Source organism: Sciurus vulgaris (genome assembly GCF_902686455.1).
Source record: "Sciurus vulgaris genome assembly, chromosome: 2".
NCBI lineage: Eukaryota > Metazoa > Chordata > Mammalia > Rodentia > Sciuridae > Sciurus > Sciurus vulgaris.
Genome location: NC_136462.1, coordinates 76506677 through 76524132, shown reverse-complemented (window position 1 = coordinate 76524132; position 17456 = coordinate 76506677). Strand labels below are relative to the sequence as shown.

Genomic DNA, 17456 nt, shown 5'->3' with positions numbered 1-17456 from the left:
AGAGACATGGCTGAGATACTACAGGGTAAGTCCTCAGATGAAGGTTTTGCTTTGTGAAGCTTTTAATGGTAGAAGAACATCCAAGTGACTGGCATTAGCTTGCATAAAGAAGAACATAAGGAAAATAAAATGATAACCAAGAAATTTGTTTTCAGAAGTTTCTTTTATATCCCGAAAGCATGTTATCAAGGGACTCAAGGGACTCAAGCTCCTTGGAGACAGGGTGCAGGCCTAAGCCATCCTGTGTACAGACTAGCGAGAGGGGCCCACTGCTATAGGCACCTAACACTCAACATTCCACAAAGATGTTTTAAGAACAAGAATCGAAGGCATATTAGCTTTTAAAAACAGAAGACAAAAGCATACTCAATAACAAAGCAGGTGTTCGTGTGGTTGTTTTGTTTCTGGAACACACTGATTGAAAGTGACTTCAAACCAAAACCTCCACCTGTACGCTCACACTGAGGCTGGGGCCAGAACACCGGGTGTCAACAGGAACACAGCCACAGGGCATTGGGCTGTGGTTCCCACTGTGTTCTTCACTCACGCATACTGCTTTTTAAGTGTTCAGTTCACTCTTGCTGTTCCTAAGCTCCCCAAGGATGGAGCCACATTTTTCAGGATTCTGCACTGCTTTCCCCCGCCCACTCTAGTCAGTTACTGAGATCAGGAGTGGGCCAAGCCCTGAACCAGGCTGTTTGCTGGTGGCCTTCTTTAGCTTCCACACCAAGCCCAAGAGGTCTGAGTTGTCTTCATGCTGAGGTAAGGAAAGCAGTTCAGGGGGTTAGGCACAGCCCATGACTGAGAGGAGAGCAGTGCCACGTGGGACTCTAGTCATGCTCTCATAGCACACAACCTTCTAGCATACCTAGCAACATTCACAAGCACCTGGCCTTGCTTTAAATTTCAACTCCACCAGTTTGTCACTGATCACCCCTCAGGAAAGCTGGATAATTTCCATCTTCAGAACAGATAATTTCACATTGGCCAATACGACAAGAGACAAAACTGTGGTCAGGAGCCTCATGGTGTCCAGCTTCTAAGACTAGAAACCCTCTTTGGTACCCTGACAGGCTTTGGTTCCTGTTTGAGGAATGTGCAGTGGCCAAAATACTTTTGTCTTTCCATCTCTGACAGATGACTGAGGACTACCACCAAGAGAAGGACGCTATCAAATGCTTCATGATGAAGAAACTACCATGTTAAGCATTGGTTATATTCTGGAGCCAAGCAAGGCAGTTTATGTACATCTCTTCTGATACAATTTTTTTAAGCCCTTGAAACAGTTCTCCAAGACAGCAATTTTAAATCAGCATTTTATGTAAGTGGAAATTGGGGCTTGAAAAGGCCAAGTGACTCTCTGTGGGCTACACAGATTACACAGGTAGAAGCAGAAACAGGATTCATATCTATGCTTTTCTCTCTCCAAAGCCTTTGCTGTTACAGAGTTACTTCTGCTGAGTTACTTTGAGCCTACAAATTGAAGAAACACAGATTGTGCACACAGAACTCTCTCTTGATAGCTATTACAGGGCCACAGGTTCCCCTCACTTGGTACTCTATGATAACAAAGTCTCAGGTTAGAAGGGGCTTCTGCACCACTATAGCACACCTGCTTTGCCAGTGTACAGAAAACTGCTTTCAAGATCCATTCAAAACTTAGGAAAATGATGTTTTATCACTCATAAAAAATAAAACTTGGAAGTTCTAGTTGGATTCAATATGCTTCTATTAAAAAAAGAGTCATCCAAGTCATAAATCTAATTACTTCAACTCTCATTTTTAATACTATGTAGACTGAAGTATTTATAATGCTAACTACACTGTGTAACATCAGTGCTGTCTTCTTGAAAGGTTTTAAGTACCATCATTCTATTCCTCCCTTTAGGCGATAGTTAAGGTAGTCATAGGAAAATTTAAACTCATTCCTGCAACACTCTCCCCTTGCTTGTGAACTGCAAGTTATTTCCAGTACAGATTCAAAAAGCTCATTTGATGGGGTAGAGGTTTCCTTGCTTCCTTTGACCTCAACATTCACAGAACTATAATGTAGCTGAAAATAAAATCGGATTTTAGAAGGAAGAGAGTTTGAAATATTACATAGAAAAACCTTGGCAATAAGATTCCTATCATATCATAGCCTAAAAGCCTTTCATCTGGAAGGCTGGCTACATTGTGATTTTTTAAAAATCACATACATTTTGAAAGCGAAGGAGGCATTCATAATGCTAAGTGTCCTTGGTGTTAATCAATTTATGGAAACAAGTAGTGCATTTTTTTCAGCAACACTCTATTTTTTAAATTTTTATAAAGACTACATTTTGATTGATTGTACATTCTTTTTGCTTCTATGGTTGTGCATGATGTAGATTCATACCATTTGTATAATCATACGTGTGCATAGGGTAATGGTGTCTGTCTCATTCCACTATTTTTCATACCTCCATCCCCTTCTCCCTCTTACTTCCCTCTATTCTATTAAAATACAAAAGTCATAAGAAGTTAAATGGAATCAAAGTTCATTTAATAGGCTATTATCTAAATTCCAGGTTAAAAAATACCATACAAAGAGGTTCCAAGCAAGAGTTCTTCAGTATCAATGATGAGCAAATAAATGTGTCCAACAGATACACAAGGAAATCAACACAAAGAACCATTATCAAAACAGGAAATCCAGACATTTGCCATAAGGTATATACCAACCCCAGATATATTCATCTGGGAGGGTACAAAATAGGTGATAATTGTTGCTCAATAAATTCTCTCAGGATTACCATCACCAGGGTACAGGGGCTGGTACTTCCTCCAAGTACAAATCCCCCAGGACAGGTGTTCAAATAGCATGCCAGGTCTTAAAGAGTTTTTGTAAACTATTATTTCTTTAATATCATCTCAGATCAGTCACTCGGAGGAACTATGCTTTGAAGAGTGGAGAGGAAAGAAAAAGACAGTTTTCTTAGTGAGGGGACAGTGGCTGGTCATGAGGGCAAGCAGAGGGCATCGGTAGCTTGTGGAGGTTGGTCAGGACACCTGGAGTCAGAGCAACACAGACAGGCATGACAGGGTAGTCCCTCTTTCCACCTCTGAAATAGAGACTCAAACTCCAGGTTCAATCTCAGAACATACTATTTCTGGGGAATAAAAGGGGGGGGTATTTTTAGAAGTTCCAATTTTCATGGAAGAGGGAATATTGTGACTTCTGTCTATCTTTATGTGAGTTGTGGCACATTTGAATGCCTTTTGAAGACAGTACAGCAGTCTCCTCTTACCTGCATTTTAGCTTCACTTGGTTTTAGTTATCTATAGTTGAATATCTGCAGTCTGAAAATATTAAATGGAAATTCCAGAATTATACAATTTATAAGTATTAAATGAAATTTATTATAGTAAATTATAATTGTTCTAATTATTATTAATCATGGGTATGAATACCTTACCATGCCTAATTTATAAATTAAATTGTAGTATGTAGGGGTTCAGTACTCTCCAGTTTCAGAAACCCACAAGGCATCTTGGACCATAACCACCATGGATAAGGGAACTTACTTTATTTGAATTTAAATTCAAAAGTATTTCTTTCCTGAAACAGGTTGGAATAGCAGTACTGTAAGTAAGTGGTCTACCTAGTCCCTACATATAAAGTATAACAACTGATGAAGAGAAATAACTTGGTACAAAAAGGAAAGGCACTAACTCAAATAGAACAGCTCATTCGGGAACAAAGGACTTTGCCATATCAGCAAAGAATGAGGCTCCCCTAGATAAATCGATAAATGTCAGGTCCAGAAAGGAAATGTGGGTTTCCCTTTCTTAAATAGTACAAAAGACCAAGAAGCTTCAGAACTAAAAAAACAAGGCCTGACCTGATGACGGGTACTAAGCAAAGTTGTAGATGTTTACATGCAGTCCGAGTCAAACCTAAAATTAGAACTGAAACAAATGACTGTCCTAGCCTGATTTCAGGCTCCCAAAGGAGAGAACACAAGCCTTGAAAGGAGGGACATAAAGTGTGACAACTGACAAATCACTTTCAACTACTAAATGCTAAGCACTGGGACAGGCCCCTCACCTGTTCACAGCAACTTCCAGAAAGCCATGGGATTTGGGGAAAGATTTGGGGGTAGGGAGTGAAATTGAGGCTGATTCCAGGGGCAGTTGTATGCTCAATGCAACTGTCTTTATTATTTTATTTTATTTTAATTTTTGGTTCCAGGGATTGAACCCAGGCACACTTACCACTGAGCCACATCCCTAGCCCTTTTTATTTTATTTTTTTAAATTTTGAGACAGGGTCTCACTAAGTTGCTTAGAGCCTTTCTAAGTTTCTAAGGGTAGCTTTGAACTTGCAATCCTCTTGCCTCAGCCTCCAAAGCCCCTGGGATTATAGGCATGCACCACCATACCCAGTGAGCAACTGACTTGTACACTAGAGATTTTACTAGTCAATTACTATCCAATGGCTGAAGTTATTAGTACTATGGTGAAGACTTTCACCTCTCTAGGGTCTATTCCAGGGGTCCCTACTAATTTTGTGCATTTCCTCATTTAAAATGTTTGAGTACTAATTCCTAATACATGCAAATTTATAATTTAGTGTTCATAATACATTAGCACTCTAATTTTTAATTAGTGTTCCAATTTTTAATTAGTGTTCTAATGTATTATGTTGATTATAAAGCATATATGAAATATGTAAATTAAATAACAATTACATTTTAAATTTGAAATTGAAGTCATAATGTTTTCTTCCTTTAACCCAGTGGATCAGGTGGTGCACCACATCATTTTTGTCTTTCCCTACAAAACACGTCCACTGGATACTTCCCACTTCATGCATCCCCAAGTCTAGGAGAAAGTGATAAGAAGACAGATAGGCCTGCACACACTTGGCCTCTATGGCTGAACTCATATCCTTACAATAATTAAACCTTCCAAGAGACAGCCACTTCCTCAATTGACAACCAACAGAGTCTTCCAAAGCATGGTGGCACAAACTGCTCTTGCATGCTGAATATAAGATGGAATGTTACAGAGAAATACCCTGAAACTCACCTGAGCACTAACCCATCTCTTCCTCATCTAACCAGAGTTAACCAGAGTCAGAAACCAAGTTGGGAGGAAGAAGAAACACTTTTGTTTTTTCCTTCTTTTGCCTGACTATAGTGGTTCTATAATGTTAAGCAAGCAGCTCAATCTCTGGGGGCCTCATTTTTCATATAAATATTGCTATTAGTTTTGAGAATGACTATGGATTCTCCGACACATGTAAGTATAGATTTGGGAAAAAAATTTCTAAGAAGTTATTTTCCCTCACCCTGGTTGCTCTGTAGGTTCAGATAGTGAATCTGATATCATGTTAAATGTGAATCATTAATTAAATGCACTGACCTAGAAAAAAAGTGTGACTATGTTTGGTTGACATTTACCACTTCCCCCACACCTACTGATACAAGAGAAGATGTCCAATGAGCTCATTATTCAACCAGACCAGGAAGGTGAGGTAAAGTGCTACCTATTCTGAGGAACATTAGGGCTAACTCTAGGTAAGACATATTCTTCCCTTTCTCTGCAAACACAGACACCGTCACACATGCACGGCACACTTACATACACCTGCAAATGTGTATGGAAATCAAAGAAAGGCATGACCCTAAAGGGAACAAGTATCAAAGAGAACTTGGTGTAGAACAATATTAAATATGGAAATTGTCAACTGGTTGTTAAACACAGAACATGATAGAATATTTTACTTCTAAGGAATTCTGGCAGACTTGGATTTTGAAATACTCATTTTGGTGCATGGCAGAACACTAAGAAAGCACAGAGAACTAAGGTTCCAGTCTCATCCTAGCACTCCCTGGCAGTGTAGATGTTTCTTCTAACGAGTTATCCACGTGCTCCTCAGTTTATTCATCTATAAGAGAGTTTTGTTAGGAAAAAATGTAAGACCAACAACATTATTTCTCATGGAAAAAATGCTGAAAAAGAATCCAGCAATAGATGAATGGTTAAATATTCTACAGCACTCAAGAAGCCATTTAAAATTACTTTCATAAAAAGTGTATAAAAATAAATTCTTGTTACCATGTTGAATGAACCAAGGAGAACAGAATTAAACCTAGAATATTCTAATGGGGAAGAAGCATTAAAAAGTGTGGAGTCTGAAAAGCCAAAACCATGAATGTCCTTTCCTTTCTTTTTTTTTTTTTTTTTTGTTGTTTTCTTGGAGGTACTTTACATGTTTTTTACATGAAGAATATATACATATGTATGGAAAATATAACCTAAAAATCCATGGATCCAAAAACCATAGTTAACTCTTACCTATCCATGAGAGAGAAATAATTCTGAGCAAATTTAAAATGGTGCTTATGTGCATTAGCCAGAAAGTAGATGAGGGCTCCTTTCAATTCCAATGCTTTTATGAAAACAGAAACTTGGGTCTAAAGGAATTAAGGTTAGGTATAATCTCACCATTGCAAATCCACCTGCCAAGTCCCTTTAGGCTTCTCAAAGCTATGCACTTTGTTAAACTGTTATAAAAATCAAAATGCAGTCTTGCATGAGGTCTATAACCTAAGCTGCATGGGATCCTCATATATTGTATGAAAGATCATTTGTGTTAAAAGGTGAGGTGAGAGAGACAGCACGAATATATTCAGAGAGGATAATACCAAAACAAACAAACAAACAAAAAAATAGAGTTTCCGTTTTTCCTTTGAAAGAGCTCCTTAAGGCAATGTAGAACTGCAAACAATGACAGGGAAGAAAGAACATTTGGTGAAGTTTTGATGTATTGGGTGCCATTAAGGATCATTTATTCCTCTAGAATATGGACTCTTTCTTCAGGAAAATCACTTAGGTACTTCAAAATATTGAGATAACAGCTTCCTACTGTAGGCCACAATTTATAAATTGCTTATTTTGGATAATTCTGAGGGCATCAGAGAAATCTGCACCTTCTTCTTGCTAACTGGGCCATCTTTCTGTAGAATAAAATCTGCTCAGTAATCTGATGAATTTTAAGGGAATTAGACCTCCCAACAGTAGGACAGTATAAATGACAGCAAGTTTTTAAAAAGCCAAATCGAGCACCAACTGGTACAATCCAGAGTGAAGTTGTGAGATCACAGCCCAGAATTCAGTCCAGAAAGAAAGCCCAGCTCAAGCCTTCTCTTCCCTTTCAGGGACACAGAGACCCAGAAGGAGTGGGATTATACCCATTCCCTTCTACTGCATCTGTTCCTCAGGGGCACTGTGTTCAGGGTCCTGGAGACAGTGGGGGTATCTACCTCACAGACCCTACCTCTAGAGATAGATCATCTAGGGAGGAAACAGAAAGCCAACTGACAAACCCAGACAATAGATAGAGATGATGAGGGAAGTTGCAAGAATGTGTTCACACTCTGAGCAGCAACCAACTGGCCATCTGTTCTTAAGGGTCCTGGAAAACCTGGTGACTTCATGGTGCTCATGGTTATTTGTACTTTCCTTTGGAAAACTTGGAATATGGTTTAGCATGGCTAACTGGAGTATAAATGTCATTCATTCATATTCTAGTACACACACACACACACACACACACACACACACACACACACACACACAGAGGAAGGGTAACAGGAAAGAGCTGGGGAAACAAAAACAAGAACCTGAGCTGGGTCCACAGGCATCTGTGTCGGCCTCTCCCACTTCTGCTGTTTGCTTGACCGTGCACTGGACTGACACCAAAGAATGTTTTGTTTTATTTTGTTTTAACGTTTCTTTTGATTCAGCAAAGATAGGTGTAGGAAAATAGCATCTCCCATTTCAGGGACAGGAACCTGACTGACTAAGCTAGTTCTTACTCCCCATGAAGTTGAATAAAGAGGCCTGAACTCAGCACTTCCACACCCAATATACCTAGCAAGGAGAATTAAGAGAAGACTGATCTAGAAACTGGGGATCAGAGTACCTTGAGATTGCTGTCAGGGGTGGTACATGGTGGAGAGAAGCAGTAAACGTGAAAAGGAAAGAGGAAAGAAGTATGGGGTGGGAGGCAGAAAACCCACAAGACCAAGTCTGGGCTCTGCATGATGCTGCCTCACAGGACATGGGTCACAGGTGTCTGTCACATGTAAATCAGTATGTTTGTAAAACACTGCAGATGAATTACCTCTGTATGGCAGTGGGTGTTCCACTAGTGACAGGATAAACATTGCTCATAAAGCTGAGTACCTTCTGTGTATCAGGCATTATACAGACACATGTATAGTTAGTTCAGTTCAAAATGCCCTTGGGATATAGATATTGTTCCTATTTTAAAGATGAGAAATTAGCCTCAAAGTCTTGACAGTCCTGGCAGTCAGAATTTTACCATGAATCAGTCTTACCCCTAAGTCTGTGTTCTGCAATAGCAAGAGTGGCACAGAGGGAGCGTAGGGACCTAGATGCCCAGGTGCCTCTGACTTCTACCCACTGATAAATGGAAGAGGATGATATCAAACTCCCAATATCTCCACAAAGCACACTAACTCACTCAAGAGGAGGGTGTGGTGGCACACACCCATAAACCTTCTACTCCGGGGCTGCAGCTGGGGAATCCTGAGTTTGAGGTCAGCCTGGGCAACACCATGAGACTGTCTCAGAAAAAAATAAAACAGGAAAAAAAAATCACCCAAAACAAAGAATGGCCTGTAGGTGCAGCACACTATCATCTTGGCCGGCCACTGGTGGGATGTGTGCTAGGTGCTTGGTACCTCGCCAGCTACATTCCAGAAGGAGTACTGCCCAAGTTGACATCTCCCCGATCGCCACTGGCTCTGCCTTTGCAGTTGGTCAGAACTCATCAAGAGGAAGACGGGTGAGTCAGCCCGAGACTCCTGCTCTGCACAGCGGGCTGCATGGAGGGAAAGCGCACAGATGGAGTCTCCTTTTTAAATGAAATATTTTGGCACCAGCCTCTGTGGAGAGCTTTCCCTTGTTTCCATCTGGTTTCAGCACTGGAACGCATATATGAGAGAATGGAAAAAGAAAGCTCCGTTGGCGTGCTAAACCACTAGAAAAGCTGAAGTGGCCCACAGCACAGCCTCTGAATCCTTACAGATTAGAACACTCGCTGCTCAAGGAATGTGATCGCATTGTTTTAGGGAAGGGAGAGTTCTGTTCCTCACACCTAGTCCTGTCCTGGAAAAAGTATCACACAGCGTGTATACTAGCCAGGCACGGTGGTGCAAGCCTGCAATTCCAGTGAGTGACTCAGGAGGCTGACGCAGGAGGTTCATAAGTTCAAAAGCCCACCTCAGCAACTTAGTGAGGTCCTAAGCAACTTAGTGAGACCCTCTCCCAAAATGAAAAAAAAAAAAAAAGAGTCGGGGATGTGGCTCAGTGGTTAAGTCCCCATGAGTTCAAATTCCTAGTTTGAAAAAAAGAAAGTGTGTACACTTTGGAGGGAGAGGGGCCTGGGTATAGGTCAGCTCTGCTGCTCTCCAGGCACCTCATCTGGGCAGGGCACTCAATGACTGAAAGCCTTGGCTATTTCATCTGTAAAGCAGAAACAGTCATGGAGGCTGCCATGAGGATTAAATGAGATGATATATGGTAACAACCTGGTTATCTAATGTTAGACGTCTACTCGCAAGGCTTTAAAAAGATAATTATTACAACCAGTTTTCCCAGGAAGAGATCTAGAACCACAAGGAAACTTAAAAAAAAATTTTAAGGCATCTACTTTTTCAATTACACAACTGAACAAAGAGTTTATATGTGTGGACACAGTGGTGCACGCCTATAATCCCAGCAGCTCAGGATGCTGAGGCAGGAGGACTGTGAGTCAAAGCCAGCCTCCACAACTTAGCAAGGCCCTAAGCAACTCAGTGAGACCCTGTCTCTAAATAAAATATTAAAAAGGGCTGGTATGTGGGTTAATGGTTAAGCACCCCTGGATTCAATTCCTAGTACCCATCCCCCCCAAAGAAATTCATATGTGGCCAGGGGTGGCCAGGTTGCTGTCAGAAGACACCATAACTCTCCCTGGAGAATTAGTTTTCTAAGTCTCAAATACATCCACTAATAGTGTCTCCTAATGTGTTGATTTAATAGCCTGGTTATTAGTGTGTAAGACTGTCACTACCCAGCCAAAACCAACCAAAGCTTCAAACCGCAGGAGACCAAAGTCACACCTAGACATGGTTATCGCTACAGCTATGTGAGGCACTGAGCAAAGACACTGGTCTGCCAAGTCTTCTCTCACAGAATTTCTGTGCCTACAAGGGGAGAGCAGGAACCGTGGCTAAGGGAACAGGATCTAGAATCGGATTACGTGGGTTCAAACTCTTGTTTCATTACAACCAATGATGGGCAATGGGCAAGCTAATTCACACTTGTGCTCAGTTTCCTCCTCTACAAAATGGGAACAGGACTAGTATCTACTTTGTAGTATTAGTATAAGGTTTAAATGAATTAATATTTGGAAATGGTATAGAATCATGCTTGATAACAGAACTCAGCAAGGCGGGATGAGGTCACCCTGAGTGTGCTGGGTGCTGAGGCATGTAAAGAACACATTCTGGGTGCTACATTGAAGGCAACTTATAAGTGACACTTGACCAATTCCACTAGGACAGAAAACATCACAGAAGAAAACCCCCTTCTTTGAACTCCATGACACCAGTGGTTTTTGTTCTTATAAATGTCTTAATCAAAAGTTCTTATGTACATATCACAGAAGAGACAAATTCTCAATAAGCAGTATAATAGAATATTGCATTTTTATAAAATTGAAAATAAAGTAGGAAAGCTCACAGAAATAAGGCGCTGGGAACAACTTTGTTTTATACTGCATTAACTTCTAAAGTTAGGCCTGTGGCTGGCCTAACACATCACATCTCTATCATAAAGATTTATTTATGATGAATATTCCAAATGTAAGAAAGCCTATTAATCAACAACCTTAGAAATGAGATAGGAAAACAGTATAGGTGGAAAGTGTTCCATGACTACCAACTGTTAAGGGGCACAGTGGAATCTGCCCCTTAAACACCACCTCCCTGACCCCCAGTGAGGTCAGAAGAGTGAGGTCCTGCAGCAGTGCAAGCACAGCCAAGGGGTCAGAGACTGGGAGGATTTTTAAGTCTGCCACATCCAAAATGGTGAGCCCTGGAGGTTACAACCTGTCATCAACACCAGATCCTCTAGCTCCAAAATGAACGCACTACCTAAGTGATAGAGACTCTATAGGGGTTAAAACTAACAAAATATCATATGCAAGATGAAGGCTTATTTTCTTCCATATAATCTTCTAAAACAGTTCATATTTCCAGCAATGTTTACTACTTCTATAAAAAGAATAATAAACAAATGTCACTGCTGTGCTTGTTTTATATTTCTTCTTTGCTGCTAATACTTTGTAACTCTGATTTCGGTGTGAATTTCTTTATTTTTTCTGGATAAAATACTTAGATGTCAACTCACCAATGCTGAATAAACCATTTTTATCAAGGCCAAATTCCATCTGTCTTGTATGCTTCCCTTTTCTCCCTTCTAATATTTATAGACTTTCGAGATGAGAAACAGCCTGAATTAGAAAGAAGATAAAAGGAATTTCTTTCTTATGCCTGATTGCTGACAATTAAATTTGACTACCCTCATTCCGCTAGCAACCTCTAAAGAATTTTCTCAAACGCTCATAAATGTTTTAAGTGACCATTTTTGTATTAACAATCTAAATTTCCTAATATGATATGCATGGAATAAGTATAATTTTTGATACAAAACAGAATGACAGAATGTTCAGTAAGTACCCTATTCTAATAATAAACTGTTTAACTTAGCATGTTTCTAATTTGATTTATAGACTCAAACTATCGTAGAGGAGACAAGTGACCATTGTGGGTGTTGGCTTTACACTTTGAATGCATTAACAATTTTAAGTTGTAAATAAAGATTTCACTATAATCAGGTACATAGTAAGAGTATATAATCAGGTATGCAATAAAATATAATCAGGTATGTGGTAAGCCATAAATCCAAATAGCATCCTCCATTAAGCCTCTATTGTATTCATACCCAGCAATATGCCAGGTGCTATGGAAACCGAGAACACATAACTCCAGTCTTCAAGCAACCTAATTATGTTTCTTGCAGACAACATAATTCTGTTGAGATTTATCTATGTCTGTGTATGTATTGGCAGTCATTTCATTATTAGGTAGTATTCCACTACATAGATATAAAATAATTTGTTTATTTAATCACACATAGATAAAAATTTATTTCTGATGTTATTATAAGTAAAACTTAGAAACACTTGTGTACAAGTTTTTATTTCTCTTGGGTGTACAACTAGAAATGGAGTATGTTTGACTTTATTAAAAAACTACTGCCAATTTTTTTTTAAACTAAAGTAGTTATGGAATTTTTATATTTCCAACAGTATGAGAGCTCATTGCTCTACATGGCTTGCCAGTACTTGGTATTGTCAGTGATTTTAATATTTTTTGATCAGTGTTCTTATTTTTATCCTGGAAACCAATGCCTTAAGAATGCTAATCACAGAGCCACTTCAGTACACAAGCAAGTTGAGAAGACAACTGGGGAGTCCAATGAGAAACACTCAAATCCTATCCCAAGACACCATGAATGAAGCAGAAAGGTTACTTTATCTCTTCACAGAATTACAGTTAAGAAACCCCAAAAAGATCATCTCATTTCCCCCACTTCAGCACCTTTTTGGATCTCTCCAGAGATCCAAACCTACTCTGACAACAGTAAATTTTAAGATTACAAACCTCTATCTCTCAGATTACAGATTATACCAGATACTAGGGAAAAAAAAAATCCACACAAAGAAATATAAGCAAAAGATAATTTAGAAATATATGTAATACAGTCATTCATATATTGACCAACTTTTAAAATCATGATATCATCCCCAGCCCCCTTTTTTCTCTTTAATTTAATGTTTCATGCTGCTTGGAGAACAGTTAAAATTATTTGCAGAACTTGACCTAATTGGACAAAGTTTGCCTGTTCATAATAGGTGGTTTTCATCAACCAAACCACAGTTGTTGAAGGGCCTGGCTAACATGAACAGCAGTAAGGAGACTGTCATTGCAGGGCTCAGCTAAAACTTCACAGACTCCTGTATGAGGTGAGCTATAAAGAGGTCATTCCTTGGGTAAACAGGAGAGGAGAGTGCAGAATCCTGCTTGGTCAGCTAATGAAGCTGCCATTTCCTCTGCCTGGATTGCCTGCTCACCCCTACATGCTCCTTTAAAACCACCAAAGGCCTACTAAAATTTTCTAGACGCTCTTGCTTCCTCCATCTAGGCCAAATTCTCTTCATACATGCTTATCTGTTATTTTTCCCTTTTTTGCCTTTTCATAGCTTATAATTATGTTTATTTTAATATATAGCTTATTAATATCTACTGCTTCTTTCCCACCAAACTAGGTTAATTGCATGAATTTTTCTTTAAACTGTACCCTTGGCACCTAGAATGCTCAGCACATAAAAAGCACTTAAAAATATTTGAATGACTAATTTATGGTTAACTAAAACATTACCTTTTCAGGACTGGTAATATCATATTAACAGGATTGACATGCCTCTAGGTTTTACATAAGTTGGAAAATAAAGGTGGTTACTTCTTCATCATTTTTTAGGAAAAAAAATCAAGCTGCAAATAATAGTGTCTGGGTTGCCTGGCCTTTTCCTGCCCCAATTTCCTTAGACTGTCCTCTGCAGTGTCTGATCTACTTTATCTATCCATACTCTCGAAATTCAAAACTATGAAAAGGATAGAGGTTTGCAGAACAAAAGATTTTCCTCCATTAGAATGCAACAAATAAGCAATCCCCATCATTTCAGGCTTTAAGCTTGAAGGTCTTGGAAATCTGTAATGGAAATGCAGTTATCCAGTAAGACCTAGGTCATCATCTTCTATGGCAGGGAAAATGGTTATGCTATTTCACTGAGATGAGGTTGAGATGAGGTTGTCAGAGTCCCCATATCACGCTCATGGACTTTATGATCAGAAATAGGCAGATGATTGCATACACCTAAAGTCCAAATAAAACTACTCCCTTTAAGTTATAGGTATGTACTATGCCAAACTCAAGTGGCTCCTTCACCATTCACCTTTTCTTCAACTACCTGTCTACTGGAAATCTCAATGAAATATTGAGCAAATGCAGCTTAATAAAATTAGAATCATTATGTACTGGGCCCTTGATGTTCAGTTCAGCTCAAATATAAAACAAAATTGGTTGGCATGTGTACATTATTAGTATAAGCAGTAGGATCTAAATTTAAGACTATGAAAGTATTTTTAAGATTTGAATCTTATTAACAAAATACTAGAAAGGTCCTGGGAAAGTCTACTACTTTCTTTTAGTCATTAGATATTGAGACCCTACCATATGCCAGGCACTGCTTAACACATTAAAGAAATGCAAATATCTCCTTAAAAATAACCAGATTTTATTAGCCTACTGTTTATTTGGGGAGATATTTCAAGGTTCATTTCCTCACACTCATTTAAATAAAATCTTTCTTGTAACAATTAGAAAAAAATCATTCTTACTGAAGTGCTATGTTCTTATTTCACTTTAACCTGTCTTACAAATTTACATATTTTTTCTGATTAAAAAGTTACTTCCATCCTGATATGAATTCCGATAAATAATTGGAGGCTTAATTTTTAAAAAAAACTAAAAAAAGGTCAAAAACAGGTTTATTCTCAAACCACAATTGAAAGAATTTTTTAAAAAAGATGAATTAAGGTAAGCTTAATTCTTCTATTACCCTTCTACAAGAAATATTAGGAATATTACAAATGCTTCTGGTGCTCAGATTAGTATCACTCATAACTCCATGGAAATTTATCCAAATTTTATCTCAGAAAATTCAATATGAATCCACAATAAATCCCACAGATCTCCCATAATCACAAATAGAAAGAAAAATAATCCAACAAAATCTATGCTTAATAAAACAGATGCCTCTTTCTGACAAGGCAATGGCTGTCAGGCAAAGCAATGATTTGTGAACCGAATCTTCTTTCTCACTTTACAGAATGTGCCAATGTTTATCTCAAGACAAACTGTTACTAATTATTGGCAATGGTCTAGAAAAAGGAAGTCAATGAAACTCAAGCTACTAGTAATGACAATTATCCAAATACTAAAAATTGTTCTAAAACAAAAATGCCCAGAGGACAGAGCCTTCCTACCAAGAAAGGTCTGAACAAACAAATGTGTCCACCAGACCCTCTGCAGAAACTCCTAATGATCTGGAAATGCATTGAGATTAAACTCCACCACCTTTCTACCAGAAAGCACCCTGAGTTAATAAGGATCAGAGGATGACAACTGAGGAAACAGGAAAGAAGACTAAGAGCAGAGCTCTGCAAAATGATTACAACCCTCCTGGAACCCAAGAATCAACTGTTTTAAAAAGGTTGTTGTAATAATAATATGAATATTTGGTTTTCATTACCTGACAGGCAGATATAAGTTAAATATTCGCCTTGACCTCCAGTTGCCAAAAAAGGAATCTTTTTCTTTGTCCTCCTTTTGACTTGGACAGCTCCCAGCATCCTTTCATCAAGAGGTGCAAAAATTTCCTTGCTGATGGCAGATTTGGCACTCATTGTAGAATAAGTGAGGAGGGCAAGGAGTCAATTTTCTAAAGAAGGAAAAGAAAAGGAAAAGTTGTAAATGACAATATTGTAGGGGCTCATAAAATAACGAGTACTACACTGATTCACAGGAGAAGTACTTTCATAATGCAGTTTAACCTCTTACTTGCATGAAATGCATTTCAGAAACATTAAAAGCAAGGTCTTCGTATTTGTAATAGCCATGGGAAAATACAAACAAAAAGAGGATACCTATTTACTCCCTGAAAATGTCAAACACAATATGAGAGGAGCCGCATGGAATGGGATCTCAGCAGTTAGTTGATTTCTACCCTGACTGCATCTCACTCTAACTGGCAATTGGCATCCACCTTACATGCATTCTGCAAGGAACATGATTTCACACTTCCTGTTGAGAAGGCTTTCCACTGACCAACAACCCGTAAAGCAAGTAGTTCTTTATGCCCCTTCCACATCTCCTTTAACTCAAATAATGTAAATCTATTTCCCTAATTCCATTTATAGTGGAAATAATTGTATCATCTCCTACATAATAATCATGTATGCAACAAAAGATGATTAATTTAATCACTCATCAGCTGTCATTGATCAGGCCAAGTAATGAATTTATTTATTAGCCTCGTGCACCAGGCCCTATTTTCCAGCGCTCCTCTGCCTCTTGTCACCATGCTCTGGAGCCTTGCCAAGTTCTCCACATTTTTCTTCAAACAAAGTGGACATAGAATTCTAAAAAAGTATCTGACTAACCCTAAGTATTTTGGAAATGTTACCAGGCAGTTCCCACATGTTCTACTCCTATGGTTAACTGGCAGTGGGCGCCCAATAATTAAGAAAATATAGCAGTATGTTGCTGACTCACATAAACCCCCTGCTACTGCCCAACTTACACACACAGTTATATTTAGTTTTCCAGAAGTGGTACTTCCCTGATGATCTTAATTCTGCTTGTGTCTATTATGTTCAAGGTCAATTTGAACACTAACTCTCATTCTAGCAACTTAGAAAAATTTTTTTATTCCATCTGTCTACCCATAAATGATCTATTTCATCACTCAACACCCAATATGTGTTTGGGCAATTAAAAAATCATAATTAAAGGTGCAAAGAGAGCCTTTGGGTTGGTCATGCAGGTGGTATTGAGTACTCAGAGATCCTCCATATAGATCAGTACATACTAAGAGAAGCTCAAAGAGCTGATCAGAAAGCTGAAAAATTGAGTCAATTGGTAAACAAACATCTATTATTGGCACTTTATGCTCAGTATTAGAGATATAAGAAAAAAATGTGTGGTTTCTGTCCTCCAAGAGTTGACTACTGATCATATCGAAGGCTTCATGTAAATACTAATGATTTATCTGAGGAAGACATGAGAGGATTCTTCCCATTACAAGATTAGCAAATGCTACCAACACAGCTGGCCTACTGTAACTTGTTCACATCTATAACTTCTTGGTGGAAAAAAAGGTATTAAAAAAAGAATGTCCCTCTAGTTAAAGAAATTTTTCCTAGTCTTAATGCTATAATAGAGCATGTTTACCTCGTGGCACAAAGAAAATATGTCAACTTAAAACACCAAAAATACATATCTAAAGATCTAGACATTAAAGATCTACCCAGATCTCCTTGTGCTCTGGTCACAACATTTTTATCATTACCATCAGGTTCTTCATGCTGGCTGAGAGAAAAATGACAACAGCACTGGAGGGCCTTGTTTTCAATGTACTGACCACTAACTGACATGCTGTCATTTCCTAAAGGTTAGCAAACAGAACTTCCCCCATGATTTATGTGTTCTTAGAAGTATTACAATTTAAA

The 17456-nt window shown here is 38.6% G+C and overlaps 1 protein-coding gene and 1 long non-coding RNA gene across 4 annotated transcripts in view; one reads left to right on the top strand and one right to left on the bottom strand.

Moving 5' to 3' along the window:
• Positions 1 to 12640, top strand: part of LOC306654064 — a 449736-nt gene extending 437096 nt beyond the window's left edge. The window contains exon 2 of the long non-coding RNA XR_013761876.1: positions 2608 to 12640. This is a non-coding gene — a long non-coding RNA (uncharacterized lncRNA). The remainder of the gene's footprint in view (positions 1 to 2607) is intronic.
• STXBP6 (syntaxin binding protein 6) overlaps positions 1 to 17456 on the bottom strand; it is a 244085-nt gene that overhangs the window by 154644 nt on the left and 71985 nt on the right. For all 3 annotated transcript variants that reach the window (XM_079127279.1, XM_079127278.1, XM_079127280.1), the window contains one exon: positions 15479 to 15667. In XM_079127279.1, the coding sequence (XP_078983405.1) occupies positions 15479 to 15632 (154 nt within the window). In that variant the 5' untranslated portion in view covers positions 15633 to 15667. The remainder of the gene's footprint in view (positions 1 to 15478; positions 15668 to 17456) is intronic.